General features: G+C 32.4%; 1 protein-coding gene across 1 annotated transcript in view; it reads left to right on the plus strand.

Annotated features, from left to right (window-relative positions):
* Window positions 1-4,456: 4,456 nt before the first annotated feature.
* Window positions 4,457-19,265, plus strand: part of PTPRQ (protein tyrosine phosphatase receptor type Q) — a 196,395-nt gene continuing 181,586 nt past the window's right edge. Inside the window, exons 1-8 of the mRNA XM_047741655.1 lie at window positions 4,457-4,548; window positions 4,907-5,018; window positions 5,678-5,904; window positions 8,309-8,378; window positions 12,176-12,375; window positions 13,571-13,820; window positions 15,386-15,514; window positions 17,384-17,530. Coding sequence (XP_047597611.1) covers window positions 4,492-4,548; window positions 4,907-5,018; window positions 5,678-5,904; window positions 8,309-8,378; window positions 12,176-12,375; window positions 13,571-13,820; window positions 15,386-15,514; window positions 17,384-17,530 — 1,192 coding nt within the window. The 5' untranslated portion in view covers window positions 4,457-4,491. The remainder of the gene's footprint in view (window positions 4,549-4,906; window positions 5,019-5,677; window positions 5,905-8,308; window positions 8,379-12,175; window positions 12,376-13,570; window positions 13,821-15,385; window positions 15,515-17,383; window positions 17,531-19,265) is intronic.

Raw genomic sequence — 19,265 nt, forward strand, 5'->3', positions numbered from 1 at the left:
CTCTTATGGCACCTAATGTGATGCTGACTTATTAGAGAATGCTTATTTTATTAATAATTTATACCTATTTCTGAACTACGTATTGCCTTAGATGGAGTCCCTTTAAATTGGGGGCCATTTCAAATAATAATCTTAGACTTAACAGTAAAACTATGGATCTCCCTATTGCTTGAATCCTCTATAAAGTATTGATTTATTTGGGATTTCTTGATCTGCTGTTATTTGTAAGCCACTTTGTATAGGTTAGAGAGGTGCAGTTATCGAAATTATTGAACCTTAAGTTCTGAAGCTTTTGCTTCTAGGTCTAAATCCTGGCTCTACCATTTACCTATTAGCTTCGAGACCTTGGTGAAGTTGCCTAAATTCTTTGTTTCTTAGTTTTCTCATTTCTTAAGTGGCAATGATAATGGTATGTACTTATGAATGGTTATGACTGTTGCATAGAGCGTGTGAAAGTGCTAGCCCAGGACAGATGGTATCATAAACTTGGTATAATTAGTGATAATTTTGCATGTCTTATGCATGAGTATCTCCTCAATGATAGTATATATTATGCCCAGCTTATGATTTAGTCATGGAAGGATTTAAATGGGATATGCCAAGCTTATTCTATACAGTGTTGGTACATAGGAAATATAAATAAAAATTCATAATAATGGTAGTGGAAACTTTTTAACTCTTCCCATTTGATTTTAAAAGAGCTGGCTTTTGTTTTCTCGATAGTGTTTTGATAAGTATGTACAATTTTTTTGTGGGTATTCCAAGGTACGTAACATTTTCCTCTCATTTTGTGTAAGTGTGCTTTTTAAGTCAGAATCTTCTGAGGAGTTCCTTATGTAGCTTGTTCTTCCATTTTGAGTCTCCTCTTCCTCTCTTTCTTAAAGGTAAATATACCATAGTTTGTACCAGAATTTTGTTTTTGAGGTCCTCTGAGTTCTTTTGAACTTTTTTTTTTTCCTTTATAGACACTGATCATGGGATTAGATTGCTGCATTTATTTATTTATTTATTTATTTATTTATTTATTTATTTTTCAGTTTCTCAAAATGCAGTTTAGGTAAATTTACCAAAACACCAAGGGGGAAAGTTGAGAGATTCTTTAAAGCTATACTGTCCAATATAGAGTGATAAGCAATCTGTGACTATGGAGTTTTAAGACGTGGCCAGTCCAAATTCAGCTGGGCGATAAGTATGAAAGACATAGGATTTCAAAGGCAGTATGAAATACAGGGAATTGGCTCATTAATAATGTTATATTGACTAAATGTGAAATGATGTTTTTGATTTATTGGTTTAAATAAAATGTATTATTGAGTTAATTTTACATGTTTCTTTTTACCTTTTTCATGTGGCTCACATTATATTTTTTGGACACTGCTGCTTTATAGAATCAAGAGACAGTTAAGCATATTTAAGTCTCTGAGATATCCTGCAATAAAGAAAGCTATTTAACTTAAACAAAGAAGTTATTGACAAAGTGGCTGAATCATAGAACATCTATTAAACTCTGAGGATTTAGGTTTCTGAGGATTAGCTCAAGAAATTCTGGTCTGAAAAAAATATGTAACTATGCCTAGAATTCTGTTTGCTCTCCCTAATTAAACTGAACACAATGTGATATTCTCTTAAAACTCCAAACACATCCATCTCACAATTTGATTTTTGTTGGTTAGTAACAATTTGGTTGAGAGTAATAGTTTTGCTTCATATTTTCCTGCCTTTTGAGAGATTATATTCTATGAGGTACAAATCATGTATTCATTACAGCATTTACTTTCAGTTAATTGAATTTTCCAGCTCATATTCAGGACTGTACACTCTTTCACAATGGCGTAAGTGTTGCTCCATCTCCACTACCTTTTTCTGAGGGCAAGCCTCCTGCCTCTCTGTCCAGACTACCACAGTACCCTACTAATTGCCCTCCCATTGTTGCCATTTTCGCTTCCTCCAAGTCTCATGTTTTTCATATACTATTTCAAGCTAATCTTTTAAAATAATAATTTTAAAAAGTCACATTGATTTCCTCTTCAAATTCTCCAGGTTTTCATTGCATTTAAGGGGGGAAAAAAGCTAACATCTTTATGATAGCCGGCACGATCATCAGACTTTCTCTTTCTTACTTGATTCCAGAAACTCAGGTTGGCCTTTCTCACTTACACTAAATTCTGTCCACTTTCAGGGCTTCTATTCATTCTGCTTCGAAAAGTCTTTACCTAACTGTGTGGAAGCTTCCAGTCTTCTCTCTCAATCAGATCGGCAGGTTTCCAGACAAATACATTCTTCCTCTTCTTGGTGAGACATGCTTTATCCTTAGCCAACCCTCCTTCAGTGTGTAATCTTAACCCACAGTCTAGGAAACTATATCCTATCTCATCACCATCCCAGTAAGCAGACCTTTACTTCTCCTATCTTTTTTCTTCTTCCAAACTTTCATTCCAGGTCCTTTTCCAGTTTCTTGCCTAAGATTTCATGGATATTAGTTACTTTCTAGGCTCTTGGAGGAAATAAAAAGTATTAGTCCTCACATAAATCAGTAAGCGTGAGTACTAATTGGTTGGACTTTTGTCATGTTAGATTTTTGTCTATTTTACTATGAGCTGGTGAGAAGAACCAAGCTCTTTTCTCTCAAGCTTGGGAATACAGAGGGCATAGGTCTATGTTCAGAATGATCCAGGAAAAATGCCAGCAGCAGCTATGCATAATAAAGGAATTCTACCCATACAAACTGGGTATTCCTCTGATCTTTTTTACCTTGGGTTTACATATTCTAAAGAGTTATTAAAAGACTATAGTTTTCCCTACATGGATAATTTGGAGATGATGCTGAGAGAATGTTTATTGTATCTTTGAGAGTCATGGTGGAAATTAACTGGTCAATAGCAGGGCCAATTACCAGGAAAGCATTATAAGCCTTAAAAAAAATTTTAAAAGAAGATAAAGAAAGACTACTCTAAAAGTATCTCTCACCTACCCAAATGTGAGAAATTGACCTGTTAAGGTTTCTATTTTATATCACGTTACCTATCAGTTTTGTTAGAAAATATATATTTCATTTTTTTATTATATCCATTTTAAATAATCTCTGATAGATGGCTTTAAAATGATAAGCAGAGTTAAATATTTAATTCCACAGTCCTTTCTTTTGGAAGTGGTATTAAATTTGTCTTTATCAGTTATGTTTTCGGCATGCTTGGCTTCATAATCTCTCTTCCTCCCCCTATATTGTTTGTCTGGAATCTGCACTAAAGATAAGGGAGAGTGAAAATCTGACTCATTGGCAACCAATCAGAAGAACCTTATGTAGAAAACTCCCTTCAAGGAGGTACAGGCAGCATAAACAAGACCCTGGGAACAGTGGAAGTAAAAGTAGAAAAATATGGTTGAAGTGGCTAGAACTTTAATACTTATTGTTGAGAAACTATCGTATTTCACTTCCTACATGAAAAAAGCTTTTCTTTTAAGGAGATATCTGACTAAATATTCATCAGAAATGCTTACCCTTTAAAAAAATTTGACAGATGTTAGTTATATTTTTTTCCAATTATCTTCTGCTTTGTAAAATATCCAGGTAATTGGTTCAATAGTTTGGATTTAAATAATTTGCTTAAAATGATTCAAGTTTTCAATTAGAGCTTAAGGTTTATAAAACAATTTGGGCAACCAGCAGATTTTAGCAGGTAAAGAATATCCCAGAAACAGATACATAAATTGATATATTATTTCTGATAATTATACTTAAAAAATAGTTATTATTAAAGATTTAGATGCCTAACACTTTTGTGTGATCAGAGATAATTTAGAGGATTTGGTGCCTTTTAGCAATGTGATTATATTGAAATCTGACAGATTATTGATTTTCATTTTTTCTTTTGAATATTTAGGAGAATAACTCTATTTCAAACCTCTACTTTTCAATATCAGAACCGGAAAAACCCGAGAAACTTAAAGCCTTCAATATTTCCACACATTCCTTTTCTCTATACTGGAGCCTGCCCTCTGGCCATGTGGAAAGGTTTAATGTGGAGCTTGTTCTTGACAGTGGCTTTGTTACTATCAAAGATCTTGGAGGTGGAGAGTATCAGGTATAGTTTTCATTATCATACTTGTCGAGCCAACTTGTATTTATATTTGGTCCTCATAGGAAAGTTCTTTATGAAACTCATACACCGTGAACACTTACTCCTTTGAGAGTTTTTAAAAGCATAAAATGAAGACAAAAACACTGATGCTGAGTTGATGAGTGTAAGTTTCAGCATGGGTGGACTGTTACCTTAGCAACGTCTATGCCTTTTTTTTCTTAAGTCTTACCCTGAACCTACAGCCAACCATCCAAGGTTCATGAATAGTTTAACAAAGAAAGGGCAGAGCTATTGAGTAATCCAGGCTCATTAATTGTGTACTTGCCAGGAGGATCTGTCTTTAAATCATTAATGCAGGCAACATTTCTCTCTAGAGCCATCAATGTGATTCCACTGCCTGAAAAATGTAATAATGATGGATTTTCTTATCATTTTTCTTTTACTTTTTATTGGAACTTCAGAGACACAGGTATTTCATACATACTCTTAAAAACCAGGGTTAAGTAATGGGTTGTTGATTTCTTAATACTCTTAAATAGTTGTTTCTTGTGACAACAAACAAGAGGGATTGAAATACTGATTTAGTTTTTGATAACACCGTATGCTTTGTAAGTTTTTATTATCTGTTACTTGGTAAATAGTTATGTGATAGAACAAATTTATTATATTTTACAATAATATGGAACTTGGAATATTTTAAACAGTGCAGAGTTTATAGGGTGACATGTTAACTTTATTTTGTTATTGTTGTGATGGATTTATTTATAAAACAAATTCTTGTTTTCCAGAAAGAGTTTTAATGCAATTATTTGGTTTTGGTGTTCCAGGTTGATGTTTCCAAAGCTGTTCCTGGGACTAGGTACGATGTAACCATCTCTACTATTTCTGCTACAACATACAGCTCACCTGTTAGTAGAACAGTGACAACCAATGTAACAAGTAAGTATATGTTCCTTTTTTTATGAAGTACTTTTCATGAAGTATTTGCAGCTAGTCTATTGGATGGAAATACTTACCTTAGCACTATGTGTCTTATATACATGAAAACAGGTTAGTAATTAAAGCAAAATGGAAACTTAAGAAAGTGATCTGTTTAGGACCTGTGTCCTACTGGTTCTTTATCTTTCTTGACTTTCAGAGGAAAGATAATTATACTTGTTTGTGAAATTGACCAGAGAGACCGTTAATGGTAATATTTAAATAATACAGAGCCATGGAAATAGACTCACTACTCTTGTTCAGGAAGAATAATTAAGTTTGTAAGACTGTGTTCTGGCTTTCTTAGTTTTATGTGTAAGCTTTGCACAAATAAGTTTCTTTTAAAAATGATCTGGCATCAAAAGTGCATTTGGCATGTAATATGTAGTAGCATTCCATTTTTTACATTCTTAAAAAAGAATGTTTCTGGTATCCCCCCAAAGCATTTAATCTTTTTTTTTTTCTTTTGGTAGCAAAGCTCTAGGGGAAGATAAAGTCATATTTGAGAGACCATTAGTCTTTGGGAACTTGGAAAGTCTACATTTGTAAAAGCTTTCTTATTTATGATTATGAAAATGCAATAATTGTTTGACCTTTTAACAACATATTTTTTTAAATAGAACCGGGACCTCCAGTCTTCCTGGCAGGAGAAAGAGTTGGATCTGCTGGAATTCTTCTATCTTGGAATACACCCCCTAATCCAAATGGAAGGATTATGTCTTATATTGTGAAATATAAGGAAGTTTGTCCATGGATGCAAACAGAATACACACAAGTTAGAACAAAGCCAGACAGTCTGGAAGTTCTTCTTACTAATCTTAATCCTGGAACAACATATGAAATCAAGGTAATATTTTTGTTAATATTTAGTATTAAATATTAAATATTTAGTATTAACACAGTATTAAAATATTCCATTCATTTTAAAGATGAGGGAGCTTTTTCCCACCTGGTTAAGTCTTTACAGCCAAACACAGCCAAGTGATTGACGAATGATCATCTGAGTCCTGACCTCAGTGCCCACATGGGCTCTTAAAATTTGAACAACTGTTATAATTTTTTTCATTATTAGATGTATTTGTGTAATTTATTTATTTTAAAAACATTTAACTTAGCAACTTTTTCAAAAAATGAATCTAGTTTAAATGACATAATTTAGGCTTTATAGGTAAAAAATAGTCTACTTTTTCATTAACCTTTAAGTTAGCTTTGTTATTTTTCCCTTAATCCTGTTGTATTTGTGTGTCAGTTATCAAAATTTAAATAATGGAATGAAAGTTTCTATTGAGCCAGCTTCTCAGAGAACAATAAATTCAATTCAGTTCCATTCAATAACTATTTCTTGAACATTTATTGTGTCTTTTGTGTTTACAAAAATGTTTAGTTCTTTACAATATTTAATATGCAAAATCAAACATCTTATTAAAAATTAAATAAAGAAGAGCATATAAAAAGCAATCCTAAATTATGCCATATGAAAATGTTTCCAATTAAGATATATTTGTGATATTTTCAGAGTTTAGTAAAAGATATAGATATCTTTTTGATCCTTTCTATTTTCAATATAACATCAATATATTCTTTGAGTTTTTAAGATAATTCAATATAGAGAAAAAAAATCTATAAGAGCTGTATAAGTATGTGATAAGACGTAAGTGAGATGGCTTTCTGGTTGGTAAGAAATGATGGGAAAAAAAGAATTTGCCTGGTGTGGGGGTTTCCTTATTGGAAGCATGCCTGTTTGTGAAAGCAAAGCACACAGTAAGAATTAGAGAGCATCCCAGTAGTAGGAATCCCTTATATGAGAACAGTTAAAAGGAAATTTTTGCAAATGTCAAAGATTCACGATGGCTATTTCATTGCAGAAACATAGGTAAAGAGTAGGAGACCTTTTCTAATTGACACATAAAAATGACATAGTATACATATGATTTGTCAACAGTACATATTTAGATTAGTTTATATGTTAAAATATACTATTGAAGGTAATATGTAAAGATTAAATTTTAATGTGGTCGTAGGAAGCTGTTACAGACAGAAAGCTTGTTCTACTTAGATATATTTTTATGGAGTTTGAATTGTTATTCCTTTGAATTCTCTTATTTCAGGCCTATTGGGAAGCCCTTATTCTTCTTTTAATTCCACACTCTCTAAATCATTGTTGTGACCTTTAAGCTGTTCAAATAAATGTTAGTCATTTCAGAATTCCAAAGAGTATTTGGTGCAGTATGTTTGATATCTTCAAATGTAGATCTCAAATCTACATGATCTGGGGAAAATCCTATTAAGTTATTTGCAGGTATTATTTCATTTAGTCCTTAGAACAATTCTATGACATAGATATATCATTATTCTCATTTTAAAGAGAAGGAAAATGTTACCTAGAATAAGGCCAATAAATTACCTACAACTACTCATTTAAGAATTAGTGGAGTGCAATTTAAATTAAGGTTTTCAGACTCCAGTTTTGGCATTTGGAAGAGTGGAGTCTTGAGCTCAATAATGACATTTTCTCTGCCTATTCTAGTCTATTTGATTAGGATATCTGAGTTTAAAAGAATTTTTCTATCTTTTTTTTCTATCCATTTTTTCTATCTTTTAAATTCAAAATACTTAGTCTAACTGATTAGACTTTTTTTTTAAATTGTTTTCTTGAGTATGTATTTGATTAGATTGTAAACCATAAGGCCAGATACCATATACATGGTTTCATATTTGTTACAGAAATAGTCATAATATCTGGCATGAAGTGAATATAATGGAAAGAGGTTGAGCTTTAGAAATAAGCATGACTTCAGTGGAATTCTGGTTCTACCACTTACTATAAGACTCAGGCAAGTTACTTGACTTCTCTCAACCAGTTTCCTTGTCTATAAAATGCTGATAAGAACACTTCATGCTTTGATTATGTGGATAAAAATAAGATGTGTAAAATTTCTAGGAGATTTCCTGGTACATAAAAGTTGGCCATAAATAACTGTTACTATTAATACTACTAATTGGCTATAAAACTTGACTATTAATTTTTCTATTGGGAATTGATGAAATCTGTTGAATCAAACTATGCTGCAAATATATCCTTAAGGATAATAGAAATATGGAATAGCTCCATGTGTGCTTTCCACTTTGGGAGTTTTGCAGGAATTAAGGGAAAAATATCTTTGTTATTTAACTAATCAATATCAAAATGTTATTATTTCAGATTCTGTTTAATTAGAGAGCATGAACATAATTCTTTTGGTCTGTTTTAGGTTGCTGCTGAAAACAGTGCTGGTATTGGAGTGTTTAGTGACCCATTTCTTTTCCAAACTGCAGAAAGTGGTAATTTGCCTAAATCATTTATTCTAAATTAACTTAATTATGAATTTTTGTTATTTAAAATAAATAGGTGTATAAGCCAAATAATGATGTTAAAATCCATAGACTCTTCAACAGCATGGCCATTCAATTACTTTTAGAGTCTTCTTAGATAATTATTCATTAAAATATATATTATTCTCTACAATTATGAAAGCAGTGTTATCTTAAAAAAAAACTTTGAAAAAATAAGAAACAGACAGTAAAAATTACCCATGACCTTGTCATATAAAAACTCTGTTACCGTTTTGGTGCACTCCTGGCTGGTCCTTTTTTTCCTCTTATGAATATGTGTCTATATATGACTATATATTCATGAAAGTAGCCTTATACCATATATACAAGTTTATATCCTGCTTTTTCCTGTTAATATCAAATCATATACATTTTTATGACATTAGACCTTTGGAAGTATGGATTTTATAGTTATCATATTATTCTATAACATGTAGTCATTATCAAACCAATTGAAGTTATTGGTGGAGAAGAAAAGTTTGATGTATTATTGATGCCTCTTTCTCATAGTAAACTCTAGTCTATCAGCAAATCCTGCCAGCACTACATCAACATGCATCCTGAATCTCACCCCAATTGCAAATCACTCTAATCTATTATCACTTCTTGCCTGAACAACGAAAGTGTCCTTACTGGTTTTCCTGTTTCCAGCTTACCTGTCTACAATTTTCCCTCTCCACAAGAGCTGCATCTTCATTTGAAACATAAGCCAGACCATAGTACTTCTCTCCTCTTAGTAGGGTTCCTATCTTACTCAGAATATGACCATAAGTCCTTCCCATGGTGCCTAGCACTCAGGATGTTCTTTTCCCTCTCTGATCCATCTCTAACATTCTTCCTTCCCTCCAAATAACACCATCCATACCTATCTTCCATCAAAGGGCCTTTGTACTTGCTGTTTCCTCTAACTGAAATACTCTTTCACTAAATACCACATGTCTCTCTCCCCTAGTTAATTCAAATCTCACATTAACTTTCCTAACTATACCTCCTAAAATAGGCTGTATTTCTTCCTGTCCATCTCTAGTCCTAACAAATTATTTTTCTTCATTAGAGCAGCCTGATATAGTACACATTTACTTGCTTATTTTTTATTCTATATATCAGCCTAGTAGATCATAAGATTTTTGATAAAAATAAGTTAATGAATGGAGGAGTTTTATTTATTTAATAATTCCTCCATTTATTTATAATAGTAAAAGTTAGGACCAATAAATGCAGAATGATTAGATAAATAATGGCATCTCCATTCAACAACAGATATTTTCTGTGGAACTCACATTCTGTGGGCTGAGATAACTATGAGTTACTAAGTAATATGTCAGGTTAGTGGTAACTACTGTAAAAAGAATTTCCATAATTTTTTACAACTATAAATGTTCTACATATTTAAAAGACAAAAATCTTCCAGTGAGCCACTTTATGCCAACGAGATAAATTGAATGAACCCTGTATATCTAGAGAGGCTAATGCAACGGTTCATGTTAAAAAAGATACATCAAGCTTTGTGGCCTAGTTTCTGTTTGAGACTTTATCTAGAGAAGCATATGAAAACATTCTCTATTCTACAGGAAGTTAGAGAAAATTCAGTTTATTAAAATTAGAAATTAATCATTTATAGGGTTTAAATTACTCTTGTTGATTTTGAGCATATTGACTTTCAAATTATTCATACAACTAAAATTCAAGTGGGAAAATTATCATTTCAAAATTAAATATTCACCAGGATAAAAAAGAAAAATTTATTACTTATGTTTTCAGTTTTAGGGAAGTTAATTGGAATAACTTTTGAGTGACGTATGAAAAATTTTTTCTTGGGAGTCTTACTCTTTCTCATTTATTGTGTGTTTTTGGGCAAATTAGATATTATATAATTTCTCTTGCCCCTATATTTCCTTTTTTTTTTTTTTTTTTTTTTTTTTGGTAAATGTAAAGAGGTTAAAACATAATGTAAATCTAAGTTTAATTGTATCGGTATTCTGCAGTTTTCACCCTAAGTACCCCTTTTCATTATTTATGATATAAAGAATCCAAATTTAAGGAATAGTTCATGGATAAATAAGCTGCATTTTTTATTGTTAAATAAGAAGGAATTTCTTTTCCTGTGAATAAAAATACTCTTAGGAAGAGTGTATGAGTTAACTAGTTATACCATACTGAGTTAATATTGCATCCACAAGCACAAAAATCTCAACTTCTTAACTTCCCATGCAGCATTATTTCAGGTAAACATAGAATTTATTTGGGCTTTGGGATAATAGAATGCACCTCCATTTTCAACTTGATGATTCATTAGAAATTCAAGAAAAGTCTCTATATTGGATTTATGAAGTTTCTTTCTGGCTCAATAAATGTATACTTTGCATAACATATACTTTGTAAAGTTGTAGACACCTTACATACTTAGACAGATTTATGCATGTCACTAGTCTAGATATATCCTCAAAGTGTTGGAAGACACCTAACTGAAAGATGAAATGACTTTATAAACAGAAGTTTTTGATACCGTAGTGTCAAACCTTTGCTTGGATCAAGATGGATGAATTCATTCTACGAACATCAAGAAATAATGGGTTTTGGCACATGAAAGTTCAGAAGTAGAAACTACAATATTTAGGGAAAGACCTACCAACTACAGAAAAGAGCCAGCATTATTCTTCAGACATAATGAAGTCACAAAAAGAAAATAAAAGCAGAAATATTTAATTGAGATAAAAAGTATTAAAGCAAGTTAATAAAAAATACCTTTTTCACTAAATGTTTATCATATTTGATTACTTTCTTTTTAAAAAATATTTTATGCATTTATCAGAGAGACAGAGAGAGAGAGAGCACATGAGCAGGGGGAGGGACAGAGGGAGAAAAAGAAGCAGACTCCCCCGCAGAGCAGGGAGCCCAACAGGGGGCTCAAGAGGGGGCTCAATTCCAGGAGCAGGGCTCAATCTGATCCTAGGACCCTGGGATCATGATCTGAGCCGAAGTCAGATGCTTTAACTAACTGACTGAGCCACCCAGGTGCCCCAACATATTTCATCACTGTGTATTTAATATTTTTGGTCACTTTTCAAATATTTTAAAATCATGTATTTAATAAATTTTTGATTATGTTATAAATTCCAAGTTTATACTGGAGTAGTTCCCTGTGACTGTTATTGAAGCTCATTTGAAAATGTTTTGAAAACAAATTGTATTTGTTTTTTTGTATGTATATATTTAATTTGTGTGTGTATGTGTGTGTATATAGGCATACTTATAAGTGTATGTATAGTTTACACAAATAAGAAATTTAAAAGGGCGATTGGGATTCATGAATCGAGTAAAATGGTGGTCACCAGAGGATAGGGGTGGGAGTGTAAGACTGATGTTGTTTATGGGTACAATCTTGCCTCAAGTAATAAATAAGCATAGAGATCTGATGCACAGTATAATGAATATAGATAACAGTGTGATATTATAGTTATATAAGGTGATTTTATAATTATGTAATATCATAGAAGTACTAAATATCACTATGATGACAGTCATAGCACAGTATGGAAATGTATCAAATTCACATCTTGTAAATCTTAAATTTATTTTACTTTTAAATACTTTATTTATTTGAGAGAGAGAGTAGGTTTTTTTCTAACAGGGTATATTTAATTTTATATAACATGAGAAATATAACATCTCAACATTATATAAATGCCATTCTAAATTTTATAACAGTGTTTTTTCTTTTCCTTCAATCTCTGTTATTTCCCCAGCTCCAGGAAAAGTGGTGAATCTCACAGTTGAGGCTTTTAACTATTCTGCAGTAAACCTGATTTGGTATTTACCTCGGCAACCAAATGGCAAAATTACCAGCTTCAAGATTAGTGTGAAACATGCCAGAAGTGGAATAGTAGTGAAAGATGTGTCCATCAGAGTGGAAGACATTTTAACTGGGAAATTGCCAGAATGTAATGTAAGTATCATGGAACACTTTCTGTGTCTCAAAAATTTTAGGTGTGAGACTATCATTTGAAGTTTCTAGTATCTGGAAACTTTTCAAACCACAGTGGTTATTAGCTGTTTGATTCCTTATAGTGTTCAGTTATAGTATCATGTTAGACACAACTGACTGTATTCAAGGTAGTGTAAGAGAAGGGTTTGAGAATTCAAGAGATATAAAAATCTTAAAGGAAGCTCTGAAGAGACATCATGAAAGGAGTAGCATTTGTTAATGGACCTTGAAATTGCCTTGGTGTAAGGACGGAGGAGATTGTGTGAGGAGTATTTTGGGTGGAGGATATTTAAAAAGACCTGAAATAGGAAAGTAAAGGATATCACTGAAAAAAAAATAATATTTCCATGTGACGGGAGAGGTAGAGAAGGCAACAGTCAAAATTATGTTCATGGAAGTAGATTGTTTTCGTTGTGCATATCTTTGGTGAAGAATTTGTTAAATGACTCTAGTCATTTATGGGAAATCCCTGGAAGTACCATAATAATGTTTTTCCAAAAATAATCTAGATGATCTTTGTGATATTATTGATGGGAAAACAAATAAAATTACTTTTGTTTTAAATACTGTAAGTTATAGAAGTCTTAAAACCTTCTTTTTAAAATTAGGCTGTATTTCTAAAAAAAATAAATTAAAAAAAATAAAATTAGGCTGTATTTCTAATACACACATATACATATATGCCCATATATATATATATACACACAACATTTATGTTATTGGCTTTATCACTTGAGTATTTATGAGGAAAAAATGATAGTACCAGTGATAAAGTGATGTATGCTTGAAATTTCACAAAAGGGAGAATATCTCTTTGGTTCTTGAACTTTTAACATGAATTTTAAAAATTCTTACTAATGATTTTGCTGTTGCTAAGCCTTTTGAAATCCTATTCATAAGAAATATGAAGGTATAAAGAATGCAATAAATATATTCTCTTCTAAAACTGTAGACATAAATGGGTATAATTAAGCTCTAGTAAATTGGTCCATAACTTGGAATAGAAAACAATCTATTAAAATCTTAATGAATCATATACATAAACATAAATTTAAGAATAATATTTATGCTATAAAGGAAAGAAATAAATTACACTGCTCATATTCATTAAGAGATACCACATTATTTTTCTATTGCTGTTTATTTTATTTACTAGGAGAATAATGAATCTTTTTTGTGGAGTACAACCAGCCCTTCTCCAACCCTTGCTAGAGTTACACCCCCATCACGTACCACATACTCATCAAGCATATTGGCTAGGAGTAAAATAAGCTCTGTGTGGAAAGAGCCTATCAGTTTTGTAGTGACACATTTGAGACCTTATACAACGTATCTTTTTGAAGTTTCTGCGGTTACAACTGAAGCAGGTTATATTGATAGTACAATCGTCAGAACACCAGAATCAGGTATGGTTTTATTTTTTGTGTATGTAGAAAAAAAAAGAATTAAATTAGTTATATAATAATCTTTCATTTTTTCTATATAGATCTTTCTGTTAAAACCTTCTTTCCCTTCCAATAAATTTTCCCACCAATAACAGATCATGGGCATACCATCTGAAGCATCTTTAATTTCAGTACTCTTTTATAATACTAACATAAGCATCTAAAAAGAGGAAGGACATTTGGAGGAATGGATTCTTGAGCTTAATAACCATGATCCTACGATCAGCTTTAATTTATATTTGATCTGAGCAGTTTTCAAAATCATCTCTGTCCTTCTCCTTCTCCTATAATCATCTATACCCTCCTCTCACTGATACTGATACAACCAAAAGTGGAAGTTATACCTATAGTAGAAGAAATATCATGTGATTCATATTTCAGTATTAGACAAAAATAATACTTAAAAATATACCTACTTATCTTCTCTTTGCACTGGGTTTCCCTATGTGAAAAATGGAGACAGCAATAGTACCTCCCCTATGGTGGTGATGGTAGGATTCAATGAGTGTAATTCGTATTATTACGAAATTTGAAGAGTGCACACAATTTCTAGCTATGGGTGTTTATATATTATGGGATTACAGTATTATATATATGTAAATTTATGTAGTTACTGACACAATACCATATTAAATATGTAGTATGAGACATTCCATTGTGATTGGTAATATTTGAGGTTACTGGAAATTATTACTGGTAGGGTAATTTCCCTAAAGCACAGTATTTTTTTTCTGATGACATAGCTGTCAGCTTTTATCATTTCATCACATTAAGTTTGAAGTTTTTTCTTGATTTAAATAGTCATCTTTGAATCATACCATTTTCTCCTTCCATACTACTTATACAGTTAAAAAATAATTTCTTAAGGATAACACAAAGTGAAATTTAGTAGACAAGAACTTTGGCTTGAGAAAAATATTTGGAATGTTTCATTTCAATCAGAGGAAGTAAAATGTGGGACTACATCTGTGAAAAGTAGACTATTTTAAAATGTCATTATTTTTTATATGCTGCCAATGTTACATTAGTATCTTCTAACTGTAGGTTATAAATTTCCTCTCAGAAACAAATACAAATATTGATACATAAAGTGAAGATCTTTGCCAATAAAGTAATGCAGGGACAGTTAATTCCCTGACCCTTCTACCTGTGTCCACCAGGGGGAGGGTGTTTTTCAAGTCAGATGCCGTGGGCTGGTTGAATTCAATATATAGGTGTGTATCAGGACAATGTAACTATACAAGGAACAATATTAGAATGAGAACGAAATAGCCTGTGCAGTCAGAGACAACATTAAATTAAAGTAGTAACTGTTGCAAATAAGTAGTTCATCTGATGATCCAGCATGCCTTATTTAAATCCTTCAATTTATTCATTTTTCCTTTTTTTAAAGTTAAAAAACCCTTTGCTCATAGTGTGATATTTTATTTTCTTTCAGACTTTGCGTTTTATTGTGTATATTTAATAAAATGCTCATTTATTTTAAGTATATATTATTTATTCATTTTTTTCTATAACCATTTTAGTGCCTGAAGGACCACCACAAAACTGTGTAACAGGCAACATTACAGGGAAGTCCTTTTCAATTTCATGGGACCCACCTAGTGTAGTAACAGGGAAATTTAGTTACAGAGTTGAATTATATGGACCATCAGGTAAGTCTCAAACCAGTTTTGTGTTTACCTTTTGGAGTAAGAATTATACAAAACACATTAGTATTTTCAAAGTTCTTAAAAGTAACATGCTCTTTTTTTAATAAGATCTTACAATTGAAGCAAATAATAGAAAAGCAAGAAGGGAGGTGAGCCTCTTTGAACTTTTTATTTAAAATCATAAATAAGTATACGGATGGCAAAACATTGTTAATGTTCCATGTTTCATGAGGAGAAGCTACGAGAATGAGGTAACTCCTAAGAGGAGAAGTGTTAGAGGACATATAGTCCTCAAATGTTTGAACAGGAGGACCTTGACTTACTTAATTGCAAATATGTTTATGAAGAACAATGGACTTCAGTTAGTTCAAATCTCTGCTTAGAACAAGGAGTGCATTTCTAATAATTAGACCTCTCTAAAAATAATACAGGCAACTTTATAATGTAGCAAGTTCATCTTTTTGAACAAGCAGGACCTGGATGTTCCCTTATCAGATATTTTGAGGGGTTCAGATATATTATTGCTGGAAGTCAATTAAGTAAACTCTAAAATTCTTTCCTAAAATGTTCTACAAAAGAAATCAACCAGAAGAGTAGAGAGTGATTGGGTCACAGAAGTTGAATAGGGGGCTAGGCAAAATTTAGGGCTCCTTTGGGGTATGGTAGTGAATAAAGTGATATCAATCAGAGTGGATCTGTGTTTTTCTCCAGCTCCTTTCAACAAGAAGAGGGCAAGGGAAAGGAAGGCTTATGTAAAGGTAGTGATTAATTGACAGTGCCATTGAGGCTGGATAATAGTGGAAACCAAGTGGTAAGGGACCAAACCAAGCAGAATAAAATAAAATAGTTTGTACGATCAATGGATTGGAGGTCCCAATGAACTTTAAGAATTGTTGCTTTGGGGTTCTAGAATAAGTCAGAGAGAGTTGCAAGAAATTGGGATCATGGAAGATTCGCAGTTATTGGCAGTAGTGATGTCTATGGGAGTGGATAAGATAGGGTGGTAGATTAGATTATTTGAGGAGAGCTGGGAGTGTTTTAAGGACCAAGTCTAGGGAATCCTGAAATCACCACAAATTAGCACTAAAGACAGTGACATTGAAGCAGGCACTAAACCATCCAGAATGAAGGTGAATGACCCTAGGCCTAGATCTATCACAGCAACAAGGAGGGCTGGTGGAGACCATCCATGACATGAGATTGAAAGCTGTGAGCTTTTGTAAGGAGGGAGGTGGGTTGGTCTAAAACCAGACTGTGAGGTGCTGGGGAAACACATGCCACACCTGAAGGCCTCATCACTTGGTGACCGTGAGATAAATTAGACCATTCGGGAAACAGAAGCCATGTTCTTAGGGGAGAGCCAGGTTTCAGCTATAGCAAGAAATGAAAGAATTATTCAGAGGTAAAGTTGAGGATTAAAAGAATTTTGACGTTGGGCTATTAAGAAGGAGTTTTGCTCAGAAGCATAACTACAAGTATTTTCTAAAAATGTCTTTTTATAAAAGATAATGAGAATGTTTAGCATCTTAATTAACTAAATTTATGTATAAAATACTGTCATTATTTTAATATTAGCAAAATCTAATGTTTTCTTTTTAAAAATGTCAAAAAGTAATATGGTAATTGGATAGGGCTTTATGATTTAATGTTATTCTGACTACCAGGAGATTTTCATGTTCTTTCCATTGTTTTAATTAACCTGATATCAATGTACCACTAAGCTAAATGTTTGAAACTTGAAATAATTGTAATTATAATGTATTAAAATTGTAATAACAAACGTTAATTGCTATTCTTGGTTCTCTGCTGAAATGTGAATATGATTATGTGCCTAATGAGAAAATAATTCACAGTATCTTTTGTTTTTTATAGGTCGAATTTTGGATAATAGCACAAAAGACCTTAAATTTGCGTTCACTAACCTAACACCATTTACGGTGTACGATGTATATGTTGCCGCTGAGACCAGTGTAGGAATTGGACCCAAAACAAATATTTCAGTATTCACTCCTCCAGAAGGTAAAAACATCTTTTTCAGTGTGCTCATAAGATATTTTACTCTGTTTGTGGATTTTACTGCATTGGTTAAATATTATATTAGAAGCTATTTGGTTTATATTTACTTATTTCATGCTATTTCCTTACCAGATAACTACCTATGCATTCCAAACATGTGTTCCTCAGAACATTAAACCCACAGCATGCTTCATGGAGGAACTGGAGATCAAGCAAGGTTAGGAAGTACTACCTGTAGTGTCAGTGTGTTTGAGACTCACAGTGAAGACTGGCAAGACCTCAAGAGGTCCGAGGAAAAAAAACAAACATATTTAACATTGTTTGACTCACATTATTCAATATAGAATAGATTTTTTTCACAGAATGATGTTTAGGGGAATCCATATATTCCTAATGCCTCTAACAAAATATGTTTTTAAACAAAAGGATATATTAAGCAAGTGAGGATTCCTAGAGGATGCATAATACAAGTTTACTAGCAAGCACATCCTGAAACAATTACAAAAATAGCTCTCCTAAAGAAAGTTTTTGTTATCATGTATTAAACGTCACAGTTTTAGGTGTTTAAAAAATGTTCCTGCATTATCTCACAACTTATTTTCCTAGCCCACATCAAACTTGCTAAAATGTCTTCATTTTTACTTAGGGATTGCAATTATTTGAGAAGATCACAATTTTAATACAAGCACATTAACACTGGAGAAATTTCCAGATTTTGTGTGATAGCTAACATACAAGAACTTGTAAATTAAATACACACATGTGTGCAAGTGCACATATGCACATATAACTAAAGATTGGGCTTATGTTCATCAAGACAGAGATAAATCACTCAAGTATCTGACCATTAGAGGGCAGCAACTATTAGGGAATTTTGTACTTCCCTTCAAAGAACAATTAACCATTATTAATATTTTGCTGTTTAAAGAATGTAAACATTATGTTTTATATCAAATGAAAATGCTGATATGTATATGATTTCAATACACAGATTAAGAAAGAGATGTATACTTAACAAGCAAAATGTTTTCATTTCTTCGTTACTAAAATTTTTCCATTGTGTTTCTGTCAGAAGTCTTACCTTTGTATTTATTTCCATTACACCTTAAATCTCCCCTTCACCTAATAACTGCTCTTAAGCATTTCTTAGAAAGCTAGACAGCTTTATGAATGGCTACCAAAAATGGCAGAGTGACCTGGCCCTCATTAGTCTAGAGTCCTTCGGTTTGATTTTAATAGCATTTTCTTTTTTTTTTTTTTTAAGATTTTATTTATTTATTTGACAGAGAGAGAGATCACAAGTAGGCAGAGAGTCAGGCAGAGGGAGAGAGAGAGAGAAGCAGGCTCCCCGCTGAGCAAAGAGCCCGATGCGGGGCTTGATCCCAGGACACTGAGATCATGACCTGAGCCGAAGGCAGTGGCTTAATCCACTGAGCCACCCAGGCGCCCCTAATAGCATTTTTTCAAACCACTTAATTGGCCAAATAATTTTTATTCTTAAGTCATGCAGTTAAATAAATTCACAATTTTTGTCTTCCTTCAAATCAAGCCAGTTTTGGCACCCCTAAGTTGAATCGGTAATTTAAGGTTATTTTTTTATTGTCCTTATTTTTGGCCGATAGCATTTGGCAAAAATAGGGAAATAGGTAATATATTGCCACATATGCTCTCATGCTGTTGATTTTGGACATCATTAAAAGAGTTCATTCCTCTTTCTTTATTTTTGCATCTTTTTTTT

This window comes from Lutra lutra, chromosome 8 (genome assembly GCF_902655055.1).
Source record: "Lutra lutra chromosome 8, mLutLut1.2, whole genome shotgun sequence".
In the NCBI taxonomy this organism is placed as follows: domain Eukaryota; kingdom Metazoa; phylum Chordata; class Mammalia; order Carnivora; family Mustelidae; genus Lutra; species Lutra lutra.